Source organism: Sinohyriopsis cumingii, chromosome 15 (genome assembly GCF_028554795.1).
Source record: "Sinohyriopsis cumingii isolate HCF-2022 chromosome 15, ASM2855479v2, whole genome shotgun sequence".
Classification (NCBI taxonomy): Eukaryota; Metazoa; Mollusca; class Bivalvia; order Unionida; family Unionidae; genus Sinohyriopsis; species Sinohyriopsis cumingii.
This window is the reverse complement of record NC_142975.1, coordinates 33,955,717-33,975,891: the sequence shown is the minus strand read 5'-3', so window position 1 is coordinate 33,975,891 and position 20,175 is coordinate 33,955,717. Positions and strand designations below refer to the sequence as shown.

The window sequence follows — 20,175 nt, the reverse complement described above, 5'->3', positions numbered from 1 at the left end:
CTGATTGATGGAGTGACCATTCCGTGTGAATGACTTGACCTTTCCTTGATAGAGTGTCAGCCAAGACATTGAGTCTGCCAGGAATGTGTCTGATTTGTACGTTGATGTGGAGGTTGTCGCACCAATGTAGAAACTGCCAGATCAGAATGCACAGGTCTGGTGATTTGGTGCCCCCTTGTTTGAGGAGGTAAGTCACCACCACAGAGTTGTCTGACATGATGAGGACAGTTTTCCCTGAGAGTTGATCCTTCCAGAAATGAAAGGCATTGATGACAGCCCTTATTTCTAAAAGGTTGATGTGGAGAGGCCTCTCCCCTGGCTCTCACGTGCCGCTGACTATAGTGAAGTCCGGCAACAGGTGGGCACCCCAACCATAGGTACTGGCGTCGGTACATAGCATTATGTCCGCTTGGGGCATCTCCAGAGGAATCCCCATGGACAGCCAACCGGGGTTGTGCCACTGACGCAGGAACGATCGTATCTCGGGTGTGATCATTATTGTTTGATAGAGGGGACTTGAAAAGGGGCGCCATTGTGCCAGTAACGTCATTTGTAAGGGACGCATAAAAAGACGGCCAAGCGGGATCAAGTCTGCCGTGGCATTGAATAATCCGAGTTGCAAGAATTCTCTCGCTGAAATCCACGTCCTGTTGGAAACGGACTCGACGAGTTCAATGATCCAGCGCGAGGAAGCTGTACCAGATTCAGATCGGCGAGAAACTCCATACCCAGATGGACAAAACTCTGGGATGGACGGAGATCGGACTTTTTCCAGTTCACGAGAAAGCCTAGATGATCTAAAAGTGCTAAAAGATCGTTTCTGCCTTTGAGCAGAATAGAACTTATCACATGTTTCTGGAGGATGTTGTCCAAGTACACTGCCATCCCTGTAGATGAAGTCAAGCGGAGCAGGGTGACGACGCAATCCATAACCTTGGTAAAAGCCCAAGGGCTGATGTGAGGCCAAAGGGTAGGACCTGGAACTGATAAACCACGCCGCGGTAAGCGAATTGGAGAAATTTCCGTGACGCGGGGTGGATAGGGATGTGAAAATATGCGTCGGTCATATCTAGACTGACGGCATACTCGTCCCGCCGGATGGAAAGACGGATTGATCTCACTGTTTCCATCTTGAATTTCGGTGGTAAAATGTATTGGTTGAGGCGACTCAGGTCGATGATCGGCCTCAACTTGCCTTTTGCCTTCTGGATAAGAAACAGCCTGGAATAAAACCCCGGCGATTGCAGTTTTTTCACAATCTCCACCGCCCGTTTTTCTATGAGCGACCGTATCTCCTGTTGTAGAAAGGTATCCTTCTCCCGATTGGACGGTACGTCCGTGAAGAGGGGAGAGGAGGACAGGGGAGGGGGTTGGATAAATGAAATCCGAAGTCCCTCCGAAATGACCTGGATCACCCAATCATTCTGAGGAAAAAAGGTTGTCCAGTGGTCCTGAAATTGCTGAAGGCAGCCGCCCACAGGTAGGCTGTCCGTGGGTGGTGGAGAGGGTATGTCAATTTTTAGAATTAGGAGGCTTGAAGACAGAGAAACTTTGTTTCTTACCGCCTCTGTATGGTTTCCTCCTAGCTTGATTAGACTGTTGTCTCCTGGCATTGGGTTGGGATCTATACTGCACATTTGATTGTAAGGATCCCTTGTCCCTGGTCCGCCAATCATCCCTCTGCTGTGGCAGGGGCTGATTTTTTCTAAACGCCTGCGAGGGTTGGGTGGTGAGTTGGAGGGGCAGTTCCTGAGCTGCCTGCTTCCGAACTTCTTCAATTTTTCCTCCAAAGAGTAAAGGTGACCCAAACGGAGTCATCCGTAAAGCCAGAGCATGATGGTGGAGAGGGTAACGTGGACAGTAGACATGCGTCACATCGTATCAGATCTAAGTTGGCAGAAGCAGTCAACGCATTAGCCATGGAATGGTAAGCTGCCCTGTTAATAACTCTAGCAATCCGGGCCGTCGCTTCCCAAGCGGGGTCATTGTCGGATTTTTCTGCGAGTCGGAAAATGGCTAATGAAGCCAAGTCTAACACTGAAGACGTAGCGACTACGTTCCGGACTAGCTTTGACGTGGCATGTTACACATTTTTGTCCACTTTGTACAACAGTGGAGCGGACATGTAAACTGCTGCCATATTTTTGTCCAGGGCCGGAAGATCCATACTGAAGGCGTCTGAATGAGTTTTGTACCAGCGACACGAGAATGTCGCTGGTACTTGGCTTTCTGAAAAGAACGCCTTAGCATTCCCCGGATCACCTATTCATCCTGATAGATGATCACTGATCTCCTTAATTTTTGCCGACTGGGGAAGGAGCCGGAAGGACGGCGTCTCTTCCTCCACGTCAAGATCTACAGACGCCATAACTTTGTAGTCTTGAGTGGCGGTAGGAGGGGGAGGGCATTCTGAAGTTGCCAACACCCTATAAATTTCTTCCACTGCCGCCTTGAAGCCAAACTCAGTCCGTTCCATGGTTGGATCTGTGTACGGCTGATTTGCAGGAGTTTTGTCACCCTCACTGTGTGCCAAGTCATGTTCTGTAATAGCTTGCATTTCTGGATAGAGCATACCAGGTGGCATAGATGACGCGATTCCGTCATCCTTAACACTGTCACTAACTCTCCCTTGTGGATAAGTCGTGAACATATGGACGGCCGGCCGTGCCGGCTGGTTTGTCTGGCTTGTGGTCGGTCTGAATGTTGGCGATGGTCCTGCTATCACCGGTACCATTTGCTCCAATGGCCTGGCTGGACGGACAGATTTCTCACTAAAATCTCCGCCATAGTATTGGTATGTTGCTGGCGGTACAGCTTGACAGACGGATTTATCACTAAAATCCCCGTAAGTCATGTTTGGTCGGACCGTTTTAGCAATAGGGTCCCCATGCTGGGACAGCTTAACAGCCGGTGACATAGAGGTTCTATAAAGAAATGGATCCGATGGATCCGGTAAAACCCCCATGCGTCCTGACTTACAGGCCCAAAGGCCATGCTTGGACATGCGGGGGGACTTACGCCCACTGGGCAGCCTAAAACTGGGGGAACATTCCCCCAAAGAGTCAGAAAAAGCTGTGGAAGCGAGCAAGGGAAATAAGGGTAATATCTGGCCTGATGTCAATAGCTGCATCGTCGTTTCCTGGACCAAACGACGCATCTGTTCAAAGGTGGACTGTTGTACCCTGTCAACATTATTTTCCTCCATTGCCGCTGATGTTACTGTGGCTGACGGTTGCAAACGACGAACTTTAGGTGGAGGGGGGACCCCAACGTCCCCCATGAGGCTCGCAATGGAGGCTGTCTTCGGATGTATACTGAGGACATCAATGCTATCTTTCTTCGACTTATTCCGTCTATCCCTCCCTTTTGCTGCCTTCTGGACTACATCAGCCCATGTTTCCTCTGTCCAAGTATTACACACGCTACATGGTATAGATGATGTACTCTTGGTACATACAATACAAGAGTCATGGTTGTCTTCTTTTGCTTTGAACTTTTTGCATTTCATGCATTTGGTTGACATTTCTACTGAAACAAAACAAGAAAAGAAAACAAAGCACAAATTATCAATTCAGCATGTTATTAATTCGCTAATACCACAACTGTTACTAAAGGAGTAAGCAAAATTAGTCAGTGTCACGTTAATTCCTTATTTGACAACATGAGTTCCGCGATAGCGTGTGTAACATGGTCTTCAGTAAACGAAATCTGTAAGGGTGCCAAAGTCACTCAATTTTGAAAAAAATTGTTAAAATAATGTATACAACCTGTAGAAGAATGATTGTCCAACGCAATAAATCCAAATTTAACTTCGGATGGTCCAATTTGACGCTAAGATGGCTTGGATTGTTTGGAGGCATAATGTACGTGTTATCAGTAGAAGCAAATTTTAAAAACTAGTGACACCTGGCGGTGGCAAGGGGAGGTAAGGGGCAAGAGTTCTTGCCCTTTGGTCTATATGAGATAGACAGAAAAGACGAATTTTCGTCTTTTAGTAGGGCTAGATTCGAGAGGTAGCAGGCTTATATCCCTAACGTTAATGTGATCGGGGAACGTATTTGAAGGAGAAATTCCTGATTAGTATCATGTGACCATTTACATCCAATCAAATTGTAGAAAATGCAGTCAATTCATAAAAATTTGAATTATTAGGCTTCCTTACCACAAGAGACCACAAAGTTTAGCTAAGGTCTGTGATGCAGAATCTACATTTGGAAACTCATTTTGTTTTTTTGTCACAATGAACTTGACACTGGACCTTTCTGACTCTGAAATCAACAAGATTCATTTCTATTCCATGTGCAAGCCATCCAGTGACTTTGACCTTCTGACCCTGAAGCTGATGAAGTTCTTCCTTACACAAAGTATAAGCCATCCACAAATGTGTTGTCCAGGTCAGTGATGTAAAACTAACGTTACGGTACAGAAATCATTTTTCTTCTTTAAGTCACAGTCACAGCTAGTGGAGAACTCTAATTATTGTGCAGAAAGAATACTTGTAATAGACATATTGACAAACAACAATACATTAATATATACTGCCTTATGACCAGTGAGTAAAAATTTTGAAAATTTAGTGGAGTTTCCTGAGTAAATAAGCTAGTCTCATAATCTGTATTTATTCTTCACTTTCTCAATCATTTGTGCTGTCAACATACAATAAATATGTAAAGATATATACATGTATAAACAAGCTGGGAATGTTCATTGCAACAGTGCAAAATTTGTCTAAGTTAGCCTTTGTGCTTTAAAGAACTAAAGGTCCACCTTTCAAAGCTGAAAACTTGAAAATACAAAAAACACAACAATACAGAAACAAATGTTAAAATTTAAAAAAGTGTATATCAAACATTTAATTGTTTTTTCAAGTATAAACAAAGTAAAATAAAATATTTATGAATATGCTTATGTTGTAGTTGTTGGGTTTAACACCATTTTTCAGCACATGTTAGGCTATACATGGCAGCCAGTATTAATGGTGGATGAAGAACCTGGGAAAACCCCGGAAAGAACCACCAACCCACAAGAACTACTGGCAAGCTTTCTCACATACCCACATTGGCTGAATCCAAGACTCAAACTGGTGCAGACAGAGGTGAGATGGCAGTGATCCATAACGGAGAGCGCTTTAGACCACTCTGCCACTTGGAGCCCTATGAATATGCTTGACATGTCACAATCAACAGATCAAACTGTAAATTATGACCTAGAGTAATCATCATAACAATGATTGATCCCATGAGCTACTACAAATATAAAGTTAATACAACTTTGCAATTTCAAGTCCATTAACTCTGACCTTTGATCTGTCAAATGAAGATTCAGCAGAGAGCAGCCCTTCTTCAAATGTGATGTAACTACGAAGCTGACTAAAAAAATGAGTGGAGAAACTAGTTTGTATTTTTTTACAGCAATCTTTTCATTGTTATACAATTTCTGCTCATACATTATTGTGTAGTTTTACAACCATAATCTTTATCAGGTGATGTTCAATTTAAAAAAGCCAGTATAACCAGTGAATGCATCTTGGGGAAAATATTTCTTTTATAAAAAAATCTCAGATTCTGTACAAAACTGTAGAGTGAAACCATAATGCTGAGGCAATTAGAGTAATGTGCCTTGCTCAGAGACACACCATGATAGCTGATCCCACTGTAAGATTCCAAACCACAACCTGTCAATCTGGGCTGATCACATTGTAAGATTCCCAACCACAACCTGCCAATCTGGCCTGATCCCACTGTAAGATTCCCAAACACAACCTGCCAATTGGGGCTGATCCCATTGTAAGATTCCAAACCACAATGGCCAATCTGGGATGATCCAATTGTAAGATTCCTATCTGGGCTAATCCCATTGTAAAATCTGAAACTACAACTTTCTGTTCAGTCTGGCATAATAACTAATAAGCCCCTGCAACTTCTAAACTTGCCACTGCTCAAGTGTAGAGTACCTACAAGGTTTGATTAAAATACAAACTCAAATATTCATGACTTACAAAATGCAGACTATAAAATTACAATGTTAGCTCCAGTAATCTTGACCTTCCAGCTATCAGAGTCAATATGGAGACGCTACTGATGCCAAAATGTGGTCTGTAGTGTATCTTTTAAGTCTGATGAAAATCAGACCAAGAAAACCTGACTTATCATGCAGAAAGAATGACCACATCCTTTCAACCTCAGCCCAAATTTGATAGGCAAATGCCTCTGCTAATGTGTACGGCACACACAAAGCTCGAGTACAAAGCAAAACAGCAAGCTAAACCACGAGTGGATGGACCAGTAGACACTGCTGCTGCTAAATCGAAATGAAACAGTGTGTTTTGTGGGTTTAATGCCAATTTTCAGCACAGTACAGACTAAACATGACAGCCAGTATATTAACCTAGGATGAACCACTAATCCAGGATGCTATGGGCAAGCTTACTCACATACCCAGGTTGGTCAGAGCCGTGAGTTGAACCCACACAGACTGAGGTACAATCTATGAGTGATCTTTAAAAGTGAGTGCCTTAGGCCACTTGGAATAATAAGGAAAGCATTCCAAGCCTAGAATCCCCCTGCTGCACTGCATATGTTTAGCACACAAGTATTCCTTTTGCAAAATTTATATTTCATGAGCAAAAGTCTTCACAAGTCATACCTGATCTTGATAGTAATCCCATTTAGCAAAGCTGTAAGTGTCTTGCCCTCCAGCTATAACCAGAAGCATTAGCCTTTTGCAGCCATTATGGACATTCTATGTGTACATGCTGGCTACCTAGTGATGGTAACATTTTCTTAGAAAGAAACTACATTATGCCATGAGTGTGATTTGGATTTTTAACATAGCTTTAAGAATTTTCTAGTCATATCACTAGGATTTCTGGAGTGTGACAGTTTACAGTGATGCCTAGCACTGGGGCATCATGCCACAGACATGTAGCATCATGTGCCACCCAATTACATTGTCCTGACACCAGGCAAACCAGGTCTAATACTAACCTCTTAATGCTGAGCACCTAGCGAGGCAGCTGTTAGTACTATTTTGATGTCTTTTGTATGATTCAGCTGGAGTTCGAACCTGCGACCTCCCACAAATCTCTAACCACTAGGCCACTAGAGCGGTGGTTGTGCAATGAGTATGGTGAGATGTAGGAACAGAACTGCATGTAGTTTGGATCCATGGACAATGTATGCAGCTCAGTCACCCTGCAAGCTGAAACTAGTGCTATCAGGAAGTAAGCCTTTTATGCTAATGCTTCAATGAGGTGGAATTCATGTGCTTGAATCTTGCAGAGTAGAGTCACACCAAGACATGAGAGGTTCCATTTCAGGAACAAGGTGATGAGCACGGGAAAGATATGTTCAATTGGACAGCAGGTCCAAAAAGTCCTTTTTGCAGCCAACTTTTGTCTCTTTTATGTCTGAACATATCTTAGGTTATTGAACAGTATATTCTGATTGTTTTAAGGGCTTGCTTCCTGTCCCCAACGAAAAACAGAAATAAGTTAGCCAGTAAGAGACAGAATTACTTCTTATAACCATGGAGAACTGAACTTCAGTGACTGCTACCTGTACGTTGTAAGCAAATAAAATGGTGAAATGCTTTACACAAAATTTGACTGGCGCAATTAGTTCACACATCTCAAGAAATATGACATGAAAAGCCTGGTATATAACACCACTTGAACATGTTTGTAAACAGGTTAATGTATTTAAAATCACTGAATTACCGATCCAATTAACATCTCAAAATGATGATTCCTTCATTAACACAAACGCAAGAAATACAGCATACTCTTCCAGGTAAGGATCACTCATTTACTGTTCCAGTTTCATTTGATAAGTAACATAAAATTGTTTTAAAAAATTAAAATAGAAACATAGATATCATCTTTGGTATGTCTATGGCTCTAAGTGTCAAACAAAAAAGTTCTATAAAATCTATGAAGAGTTAATTATTAAACCTCTTTCACAGCTTTCACGTGCTTAGGCAGTTCTGATTCTTTGGCCACATCTGAGGTGTCATTTTCCTGTGGATATGACTCCTTATCCAGCTGTGGTTCGAAATTCTGCAATTCTTCCTCTGATATTTCCCCCTCAGCCTGCCTTTTCTGATTGTGATATTCCATAAAGAACTTGGCAATCTCCTCTTCAAGAACTGTACCTCTTTGCTCTTCTTCCTTCTGAGCAACTAGAGTTGAATTAATAGAGTGATTTGCTTCCACTGGCTTTTTCTCAGGCTCTTTCTTCTGCTTAAAGAAAGTATATTATTACTTTACGGTAAAAATGTGAAGAAACATGACTGGACTGCAATACTGACTGTTCCTGTGGCAAGGTTTGTTTTCCTAATAATGACTTTATAATTGATTTTTACTGCAAAAAGCTCTCTCACATCCCACAAAAAAATCCAACCAAAGGAATTTTTTCACTATTAACAAGTTAAGCAAAATAATATTTTTTTCTGTTCAGCTAGAATTTCTTATAATGATAACCAAAGGTAACTAATTCACAAATTATACAGCTAAATCTAAGCACATTATTATGGTAAATAGTTTCTCCAAAATTATTTACCTGATCACAATAATGTTACGAAAATAAACTCCATTACCGCCCAAGTCTTTTCTATGTACATACAGACCTATAAAAGACTTACTCATTACCTCCCCTTGATCATGCTGGCACCATTTAAACTGAATAATACATCAACTATGATGCACTCATTTGTTAGGATGTAAGTAAGTATTGTCAGAGAAACATAATTTACCAAACAATTTGCATTCTCCTTTGATAACATTCCCCAACCACATTAGCATAAGAGAGCAGGTACTAGCAGTAGAGAATGTTGAGCATCCTTCCTCTACCAATAGTACCCTTTGAGAAAAGAAATGCTGGATTCACTATATGAAAGATAGCCCAATCATCTAACCTGACAGTAGCACAAACAACTGTCACATGAGTCATGGTAACTATTGTTATGGGGGTCCAGAGTGGCCAAGTGGTCTAAAGCACTCCTGTTACAGATCATTGCCATCTCACCTCTGTCTGCATGGGTTCGAGTCTTGGGTTTGGTCAATGTGGGTATGTGAGAAAGCTTGCCAGTAGCTCCTCATGGGTCAGTGGTTCCTTCTGTGGTTTTCCTGTGTTCTTCCTCCATGATTTATACTGGCTGCCATGTATAGCATATCTTGTGCCAGAAAATGGCGTTAAATCCCACAACAACAACTACTGTTATGTATATCTTTATTATATGTAATATTTTCATGAATATAGTCTGTAAGGGTCATTTGGCTAATAATATTTTAAATACTAATTTTCCACACTGATCATATGTATACGCTTTAATATCAGTCCTTATTGTAAACAGTGCATAGATCTATTTATAAATTTCAATGTTGAATTGTACTACTGATGAAGAAAACATCACTAGATTTGACTGCAGGTCACAGGTTTTCTAAAAAGGCCAAGAAGACCCATTTTCTGATTAGCTAGTGACAAGCAGCCAACCATGTTTACTGGTTCGATGTTCAATGTATCAAACCGCTCTCAAATACTAAATCTTTTAGGCATTCTTAGTAGTACTAACAGTAATGAAAGATGTTCAGTTATTTTGAGGAGATTCTTTTATTTCATTATTTAATTGGATTTACAGTGCGTTAACATTCATTTAAAGACATCTGGATACATAACAGCAGTCACCAAATCACTGTCAATTCATTTAAAGACAATCTGGGATTACATCATAGTGATTCTTCTGTACTGTTCATATTTTAGTACAGTACAGAACATTATTCAGAATACTAATGGAACTCATTCAGATTACTTGATAATTCTGGAATTGATAGAACATTTAGGACTTCACAGAACTATTTAGGATTTGATTAACCATACTACAGGTTATTTTTAATTTTTCACTTATTACTTGAGGGAAACAAATCATACTTTCAATTATATGAATCTTTTTGGTTTTTGCTTTTCTTGTTACTTATTTGAAAACTATGGAGTCATAACACTATACATGCTAAAAAGAAAATTAAAAACCTATGAGGGGTTCGATTTAAGAAACAGGTGAGGTCTTTTGGCCTATTCAAAATTGGTTACAAATGTTTTTCGAATATTAAATTTAGCACACTTTGATATCATAGTTAATTCTGAAACAATGAACTAATGAATGAGAAAACAAGAAACGAATAGCTAACTGTGTTTCAGTGTTATGTATATATCTTGAAATTTCTAGGTTAAGTTAACAAATGGGGAAAAGCTTAAAATTTAGTGGAAGTTTCATGCATTTGACAATACACATACAGTTTCTCCTCTGAAATTCTTATGTTTTCACTGAATGTTAAAAGTACATCAATATCATTTGTTTATTTTCTTTTTGCAAGTCTCAGTTTGCATGGTAAAAGAATAGGATTAATGGGTCAGTCACGCTGAAAGAAACAATAGCTTGAATCGCATCCAGATACTCATTCTGATCTAAGTGCACAAGAGAGTGACCGATTTAGCTTTTGCAGGAGTTGTTTTATGGTACGTGCTTATTAAATGCCAAGCAGATGAAATGCTTTTTACCTTGAACTGAATTATCCGCTGTAAATATTTGTTCTATACCTTATTATTTACTATGATTTTGTAACCTCCAGAAATCATTTAATTCAGTTGTAAGTGAATTGGTGTCTGAGAAGAAATTTATGTTAAATTGTATTGAGTAATTGTACATGTATGGTCAACTTCAGTGGCTATATATCACTGAATTTATTTGATATGTCATTTTGTAAGTTTAAGAGGGTCCCATACATCAGCACATCAATATTACAGCAAGGTCTAATGTTAATTTATTAAACTTTGATCTCTCCAGATTAGCTAGATTGTTGATGAGATTACCCCACCAAACACACACCCACACAACAATGATGCTGCTATTAGCATATCCAAAATGATAATGAAAGGTTAGGAACTGCTTGTTTTATATCCATTGTTGTTGTTGTTCTAAGGTTTAATGCCATTTTTCAGCACAAGATAGCTATACATGGCGGCCAATATAACTGGTGGAGGAAGAACCCTGGAAAACCCAGGGAAGAACCACCGACCCACAAGAAGCTACTGACAGGCTTTCCTATGTACCCATGCTAGCTGAGCCTTGGACTCGAACCCACGCAGACAGAGGTGAGATGGCAGTGATCCGGAACGGTGAGCACTTTAGACCACTCGGGGCCCCGCTTTATATTAGTCTAAAAGTACTTCTAAAGCACATTATTTACTTAAATGTTTGATTTCTTTATGTTTGCCAAAAGAGTTTATAGAAACTTTTCACTTCTGTCACTGACAACTAAAATAGCATTTCTGTCATTCACTCCTAAAATTTTTAACTTCCAATCTCTTCTTGTTATTCATGAAACACTGTAAAAGAATTTTTATTCTGTCCTGATGCTATGGTGGTAAACAAAGACCAAAAGCATTATAGGTTGCAAACAATTTGAAATCTTTCAAGAAATGCAGTCAGTCATAACTCACAATGTAAATAATGCAGTGCTTTTTGCTCAGAAAATGTTTTCCTTTGTACAAGATACATACATGCCAACCCCTGGCAAGGAAAAAGTGTAATCCAGTGGACAAAAAAAGTAATTCAAGCAGAAAAAGAGTAATCCACATATAACATGATAAAAATGAGCATATGGACAAAATGATTTATTTATTCCTCTGGACTTTTAACATCAGTTACTGCTTCAAGTTTTTGTATATAATACTTTGCGGTTTAAAGAGTCACAGACTCTCATATTGCATTTCAAAACACTTTGTACCAGCTGAGACTACCAGTAGAGCACTAAGTGCTGGGTTACAGAGCCTGGATCTGAATTCAGTTTTACTTTTGTTAACAATACTGAACAATCTCTCACAGTCAGCATTAGAATGGTAAAGAATGAATATTAATTGCATAACCTGACAGAGAAGAGGAAATTTATATCTTCCAGTTACTGGGTCTTTAAGCTGGGAAATAAGATGAAAAAAATCAACTCAGTCTGCATGAAGTACATTGCAGCATTAAACTTGTACATAAAAACTGGCCCCTGCCCAAAAGCTTAAAACTGCATCAGCTTTTGGTGGTCAAGGGGTGGTAATGGGTGAGAGTTTCTTCCCTTGGTCTTTATCTTAAATACAGAGAGAAGAGATGAAATCTTTTATCTTTTCAGGAGGGCTGGATTTGGAAGGAATATTACTAACAAACCTTTTTGGTTGGAGGAAACCATCTATAGACAGCTTTAGCTAACTCATTTAAAACTCCCATGAACAATGCTGCTTCCTCTGCATGGTGATCATCAAGAACTGATAATATCTTGAATAAAAACAAAAAAATAAAAATTGAGATTAGTAATATGAGCTCTGATGTTTTTAAATAAGTGTAAGAGTTGATGGATAAATGCAAGAATTGAGTCAATTCCATTCTGCCAACATAGATTTACTAGTAACATATGCTGTTAAAATCAGACTTCTATTTCATTCTTAAGTTTGTCATATGACACACCCTGCCAAACATAAAGCAGAACAATACTTGAAGGAAGTTACATGTACTTCACATAAAAAGACCGAACATATTAAAGAAAGCCACAACTTTTTCGCATGTCTCAATAGCTCAATCCACTTCTTCCATCAATGCTAGATCAAATTCTGATATTTATATACAAATCTATGAACATGCTCAACCATGCTTCAGAGTTTCACGTATCTGTGTGTATGATGGTTTAGGAGTAGAAAAAGCACATTTCAAATAAAAGGTTTTTTTTAAAGCCTAAGAGAAAAAAGTCTTGTACCTCCATAATAGTATCTTCAACCAGGGGCAGGACATCGGAGGTACAATACTGCAGGATAACCTTCAGAACTGAAGGACTCCTCCTGTCGCTATTAAAACACCTCAGCTTCAGGGAAATAGAGTTCATCAGGTAATCTACATTGTGTTCGATCAACTCATCCAGACTCCTGCAAGATATGGTTAATTTATTATCTAGGTCTGATACCAAATGCAATAGACATCATAAAAACTGGAAATAGAAAATCTTAGCTTATCTTATGGTTGGAAATGAATGCAAAATTGAACTGAACTGAACATGATACAACAAGATACAATCTGGAAAACAAACATTATTTGATTTCATGAACATAATTCTAGTTTGACAAGAAACAAAAGTTTAGACAAATGCTGAAAAGAACCAGAACGTTTACCAGTGAAAACAATGGAAATCAAAATGGTATCAACGTGAATACTGAATGAACACTACAGATATGATTAATAGATTCTGAAGAAAATGCTCAGCACAAATGGAAATGCATAAGACTGATGATAAATAACAATGGAATAAAATATGAATTCATTTCATGAAATGACTTGAAAATTGATTATTTTCAGGGTGCAACTAAACTTACAATCTAAAAACGTTTGGCATGATAATCTGAAATCAGATACTTTACACTGATTCATTTCAAGCAATATTACTTATCTTGTTAGAAAACTGTCAATGATGCAGTAACATTATCACCAGTAAGTGTATCTGTTCAATTATAATTTGAATTAAATTATATTAATAACATATGCTGTCAAAGACTCAAGAAATATATTTTTAAATTTAGTGCCACTGCAGTTATATTTTTAATTATCACAAATTCAGTGTCATCTTTTGAACCTATAATTTTATTAAAGCCCACATTTAATGATACAACAGCAATAGTTCTCTCCCTTGAGCACTAGAACACAAATTTGGGTAAATACATTTCTGCTTCATTTAAAATAAATAAAAAGGAAAGGACACAATGATTGGAAGCAATACAAAGAAAACCTGACTGTACTTCTGAGACTGCAATCAAACAGTGAGATGATACTATAAATGCAAATGTGAATGGAATGTTAACAAAATGGTTTCTGAATGCATTTCATATGCAAATGAAAATTTGGTAATATTACCCATTTTAGGATATGTACTACATTCTAAATGAGCAGAATTAACAGCTTAATTTTCAAATGTTAAAGGTAGTTAGTAAAGGATGATTGATAACTGAATTTTAATTAATAAAAACAGTACTTAGTTAAAACTTGTACAAAATTAGAGTGTGTGTGTTCGTTTTGGATTTTAAAATTAGCTATAACAATTTTTCAGTCATATTGCAATCAAGTTTTGAAGTGTGATATATTATACTGACGTCTAGCACTGGGGCATCATGTCAGACATCTTAGCATCATGTCCTACCCAGTCACATTATCCTGAAACCAAGCTGACCAGTCCAAACACTTACCTCCTAATGCTGAGCAGCAATTGAGGCATTTTTATAAGTCTTTTGAATGACTTGCCTGGGATTGCAACCCACAGCCTCCTGCATCTGAGGTGGACACTCTAACCATTAGGCCAGTGGAGTCGTCACAGAAACTTATGTCAAAATATTTTATATAAATTTGAACTTTAACAAGATTTATATGGAATGAGCTTCACTCTGCCTTTGTGCTGGCAAATAATGCAAGAGATGGAAAATAAAGATGATACAGAATGTCAAATGACTATTACTAAAGCCCTACTATACCTAAGACAACAGGCCTTGGTTACATCTAACAGTGCAAGGTAAGCCGTGCTGCTGATGTAGGAAGACTCATCACCGAGCTTCTCCAAGAGTGGATACAGCACCTGAATCAGGATTGGCTCAAAGTCTTTTCCAAGAACCTAAAGATGACCCAAGAATATACTATACTCTGAAAGTCAAATATAAATCCAAAGTGATGCTTATCAGAACTTTGTAATGAATTTCAAAGTTGTTTATTCCAATATGTTTTTATGAAAACAAATGACCAGAATTATCTGCATCATAGGCAATATTATTAGCTTGAAAAATAATGCTTGACAAAAACAATACAGCTTTTTTTCCAGTATCAACTGTAATAGGTGATAATCATTCCATTAGTTTCATTACTATGCCACAAAATGTATATACCAAGTTATTTTCCCCTCAGTGCCTCATATAAAACCCTATTAAAATGTATCACCTTTAATACATATTTAATGTACAACCCCATTAAAATGTATCATCTTTAACACTACACATTTAATGTACAACCCCATTAAAATGTATCATCTTTAACACTACACATTTAATGTACAACCCCATTAAAATGTATCATCTTTATTACTACATGCTTCATATAAAACCCCATTAAAATGTATTATTAACACTACATCTTTAATGTACAACCCCATTAAAATGTATCATCTTTAACACTACACGTTTAATGTACAACCCCATTAAAATGTATCACCTTTAACACTACATGCTTCATATAAAACCCCATTAAAATGTATCACCTTTAACACTACATGCTTCATATAAAACCCCATTAAAATGCATCACCTTTAAGACTACATGCTTCATATAAACCCCATTAAAATGTCTCATCTTTAACACTACATGCTTAATGTACAACCCCATTAAAATGTATCATCTTTAACACTACATGTTTAATGTACAACCCCATTAAAATGTATCACCTTTAACACTACATGCTTCATATAAAACCCCATTAAAATGTATCACCTTTAAGACTACATGCTTCATATAAACCCCATTAAAATGTATCACCTTTAACACTACATGCTTCATATAAAACCACCTTGCTTAAAATTTACAATGGTTAAGATACAACAAGCCAAAATTAAAATCGTTTTCATAAAAAATAAAACCACCAAATCATATAATCATGTAAAATACCTAAACAATATATTCACCTGAGAAAAGTTTCCAATCCCTTCCAGATAGAGACATATCTGGACAGTGTTAGAACTGTAGCTGCTGATGCTATCAGTGTTGCTGGTAATAGCATGCAGTTTTGTGATCCTCAACTCGTTCAATCTTTTCTCCAGTCCCTGATATGTGTTAAGCTCATACGAGTGATGGGTCATTAGATCAAAGTTGGAAGGTGACAGGTACTCCTCAATCAGCATTCTGAACATCACAAAATAAGATATAAAAAAGTAAAGCTGTTTACAGCAATCCTGAATATCAAGAAGTCACTCCATCTGCATGTAAACAGTCCAAATTGTAAGGAAAACTTAGACTTGATGTGAACATGATGAAAATTTTAATCTCAATCTCAGCATGAAAAAGCGATATTTTGATAATTATATTGTAATTTAATTGATTAAATATAGTTTGAGTAACACACAGTGTATCCTTCTCTGGTCCCTTGTTGGGCCCCTCTTTGTCTACTATGGTTGCTCTGCCAGACATGGTGTCATTGCAGCCAGTATAGGGACCCCGAGTGGCCGAGAGGTCTAAAGCGCTCTCTGTTATGGATCACTGCCATCTCACCTGTCTGCCCCGGTTCAAGTCTTGGATTCAGCCAACGTGGGTATGTGAGAAAGCTTGCCAGTAGCTTCTCATGGGTAGGTGGTTCTTTCCGGGGTTTTCCCGGGATCTTCCTCCACCATTATTACTGGCCGCCATGTATAGCCTATTGTGTGCTGAAAAATGGCGTTAAACCTTACGACAACAACAACAACAGCAGCCAGTATATGTTAATAAGCTAGTAACTAAATTTAGATATGTTGTCATGTTGAACCAATCAGATGACTGAGTTGGAGCATGTGATCAAACATTATGCCAGTTGTTTGAGCCGTTAATTCAGTGTGCTGTGACAGGACTTGCCCCTGTTATGCCAAAGATTATTTTATATGCACAATAAAGTGTCTATTGAACATACGTATTGAGTGTTATTTCAACCATTTTTATATGTGGGCATACGTGTGTATGCTTGGCATAGTATGTCTAATGAATAATAAATGTTTCAGCCGCATAATTTTTTTTGGGGGGGGTCTGACAAGAAACAGGTTAAGCATACTGTTGCCAGTCAGTTATAACTCTGTATTCCCCTCATTTTACATACAAATATTTCATACTTACAGTTAAGTATTACAGTGCAACATCACATCAAAAGCAGGATCTAAATCAAAGGTAAAATTGCTCAAGATGCAAAGGAGTAAAATAAAAAATTTCATCATAGGCCATGTTGGAGGCATCTATTTAAATGTAAATATCCAGAGCATTGTTATATGTGTGTCAACATGAATAAATTTGGTTGGGTGAAAACTATACCATGCTGTAATACTATAGAATAGTCTTGTACTCACCTGATCACAGTATCTAGCTCGTCAATGCAGTGCTTTTTCCAGTGTCTTCCTTCCTTGGCAAGATTTTCATCTACTAGTATCAAGAAAAATATTCATTGATAAGCTGAAATGAATTAGGTTCTGCAATGCCAAAATTCTTGTCCTAATTAACTAGAAACAAATGGAATCCAAATCTAAAACAATATTTAATATATTGGGGGGGGGGCAGGATGAGTTACTCCAAGGTTTGTCAGGCTTTTGGGAATCTGATGCCTTCAAACAACCCTAATTAATAATAAGGTACCAATGTTTAATCCTAATTGAAAATGATTCTCATGAATGTCAAGTGTTAACATTGTGTGATGCTGGTTGTTATCACAGTGATACCTTAATCTGAATAACATCCAGTATATGAGTGGCCCCATTGGTGACAAATCAAAGTAACATGGAAGAGATTTTCTTCTTTCTTTTGTCTGTATGATAAATAGACATACATGTCAACCCCTGGTGCGGAAAAAGTGTAATCCAAGTGGACACAAAGAATAATCAGAGAGGAGAAAGAACCCACATATAACAAGCTAAAACTTCAATGAACATATGTATATGATTTATTTACCCCTCTATTCTTTTAACATCATTTATGTCTTCAGGTTTTCATACATAGCACTTTGAGCTTTAGAAAACAACAGACTGTCATCATTAAGTTCAAAACACTTTAAACCAGCAAAAGCCATACATGTTCTGCACACCGTAAGGGCATTAATTACTGGGTTACTCAGCCTGGATCTAAATTCAGTTTTATTTTTGTTAACAATACTGAACATTCTCTCACAGACAGCATTAGAATGGTAAAGAACCAATATTTCTTTCATAACCTGACAAGGAAGAGGAAATTTATATCTTCCAGTGATTGGGTCTTTTAGCTGGGAAATAAAGTCTCACTGCACATCAACTCCGTCTGCATGAAATGCATTGTCAGGTAGAATGGCAAATTGATGCATCAGGAATTCTCCTTCCAGATGATTCAAGGTAGACATGGGTGGCAATAGAAATGGAAATCTATTGACAAAGAATCTTACACTTTTAAAGCTTTCTGACTGCCTCTCATTTACATCAGCAATTGAAGCATTTAAAAGCATTTCATCTCCATAGGGCAATTTCTGGAGCATATAATTAAAAAACAATTTGCCTTAGTATTGGAATTAGTAAGAGAAGCTAATTTGATGTGTTTCTTTGTTTTCAAGTGTTTTTCCACATCAACTTTATCACAATGACCAATATTAAAATTCTTTCCACACAGCCTGCAATGGGCGTGATGCTGCCCTAGAATGGAATGCTGTACTATGTCATTCATGTACAGTGGTCCCCCTCTTATTCAGCCACCCCTTCTGCACTGGGAAGGTGGCCTTATAAGATGAGTGGCCTTTCCAGAGGGGGCTAAAAAAAAATTGAGAATATGTAATGTACATAGTATGAAACTACATACTTCAAAACATTTATTATCTTCTTTTAAAAGTAAGATTAATTATTAAAAGGTTCTTCTTGCTATAATAAAAGACATATTTCAACTGAATATACAGTAATAGTTCTATTCTTGATGTAAGCGTGATATGCAAGCAGGTATTATAGTCATGCACACTGCAAAACCATTTTAAAAAAACATCATTTAAATCTTGGTACATACATAATTCTCTTTCCATTTTCCCACTGCTGCTGAGTAATCTCCTTATCAGTTACGACACTGTTTACTTGAGTCTTTTCAACATGAAATTGTTCTATTCAAGTCCTTTCTACATAAAACTGTTCAGCAAGTCCCCCCTCCCACCTCACCCAATGTCGTTGAGTAGAATAACCAACTTTCTTCTAAAATAATGTCTCTGTTTAAGTGATAACACGTTAATGTTTGGTAATGATTTATTCAGTTGTTGCTAATTGTATGCAATTTAATTATGCAGTAAAAAAACAATTCGAGAGGACGAAATGACTTGTTCATAAAGGAAGCGATAATTGTGATGTCACGTGATTTTTCGGTCTTTGTCTAGTACCCTATTTTGTTCAAGGTTAATTTCTCTGTGTGTGTTAATGCACAAGTTCTATTTTTAGCCTATGCTGACCCTGTTATACATCAGGTTGTAATCATCAAAGAGAACTCGACAGATGTGTGAAGCCCAAAACTCTCATCATAATATTGCTGAGCCCATTTCCTGTAAATGTCAGCTTTTATAGACAACGATATAATATTAATCCTATTGTTACATGTACTTTAGTCAACACTTCTTTCAGTAATGGAAACTTGACAATGGGAGACATGTATCGACAATAGAGATAATCTGATTACTTTCCTTATGTCACGATATGAATTTTTGGTTCTGGATACATTTGAAAAAAATAGTGAAGGGAACATTTTCCATTTTTGTACTGTTTTCTCCGAACCAAGCCATACAACTTGTATGAATACAATATAATGATAGTGTGAGGAAAGTACATGCAGGTCTATTGTACTCTTGTACAAAAGTCATTAGACATAACCTGTAATGCACTATAGATTCATTCTCTTACAAAGATGAATCAAACCAATAAATCCGAGGTCGAGGGTTTGAAATAGAAACCAGCATGTTTTTTGGAAACATGACAGCTGCTATAAATAGAACATATAAATGTTGTTAGGAAAGTTCATGTAAGTCTACAGACAAATGTACTCTTATGTCATAGTTACATAGAAGCCGTCTTTTCTAGAATATGATTGTTGGGTTAATGGGATGTTAATAAAAATTAGGAAACAACTTAATGGTTTTTTTTGGAGAGGGATATAGCGTAAAAGCGTAATCTATATACGTTCAAGTGTAAGATGTAATTACACCAAAAACGTAATGGCTGGCATGCATGTAAATAAGAGATAGGAAAGACAATTGTTCTTTACAATCTTTTCAGAATAACTGGATCTGAGAGGCAGTGGAGTTTATTTCCAAACATCAATGTGATCAGGCAATGAATCTGATGGAGAAAAGGCCTGATGTGCCCCTCATGTACTGGAATGCATCCGGTGATGGTATTCC

General features: G+C 37.7%; 1 protein-coding gene across 5 annotated transcripts in view; it reads right to left on the bottom strand.

Annotated features, from left to right (window-relative positions):
* LOC149781580 (TELO2-interacting protein 1 homolog) overlaps nt 1–20,175 on the bottom strand; it is an 87,226-nt gene that overhangs the window by 28,898 nt on the left and 38,153 nt on the right. For 3 of the 5 annotated variants that reach the window (XR_016414739.1, XR_016414740.1, XM_089935622.1), the window contains exons 14-19: nt 17,141–17,213; nt 15,740–15,956; nt 14,547–14,683; nt 12,791–12,956; nt 12,208–12,315; nt 7,952–8,239 (exon numbers count right to left, since the gene is read on the bottom strand). Coding sequence is in view for 3 of the 5 variants with exons in the window: in XM_089935622.1 (XP_089791748.1) it covers nt 7,952–8,239; nt 12,208–12,315; nt 12,791–12,956; nt 14,547–14,683; nt 15,740–15,956; nt 17,141–17,213 (989 nt within the window). In the remaining 2 variants the exon portion in view is untranslated. The remainder of the gene's footprint in view (nt 1–7,951; nt 8,240–12,207; nt 12,316–12,790; nt 12,957–14,546; nt 14,684–15,739; nt 15,957–17,140; nt 17,214–20,175) is intronic. The other 2 variants (XM_089935623.1, XM_089935624.1) reach the window with 2 other exon arrangements.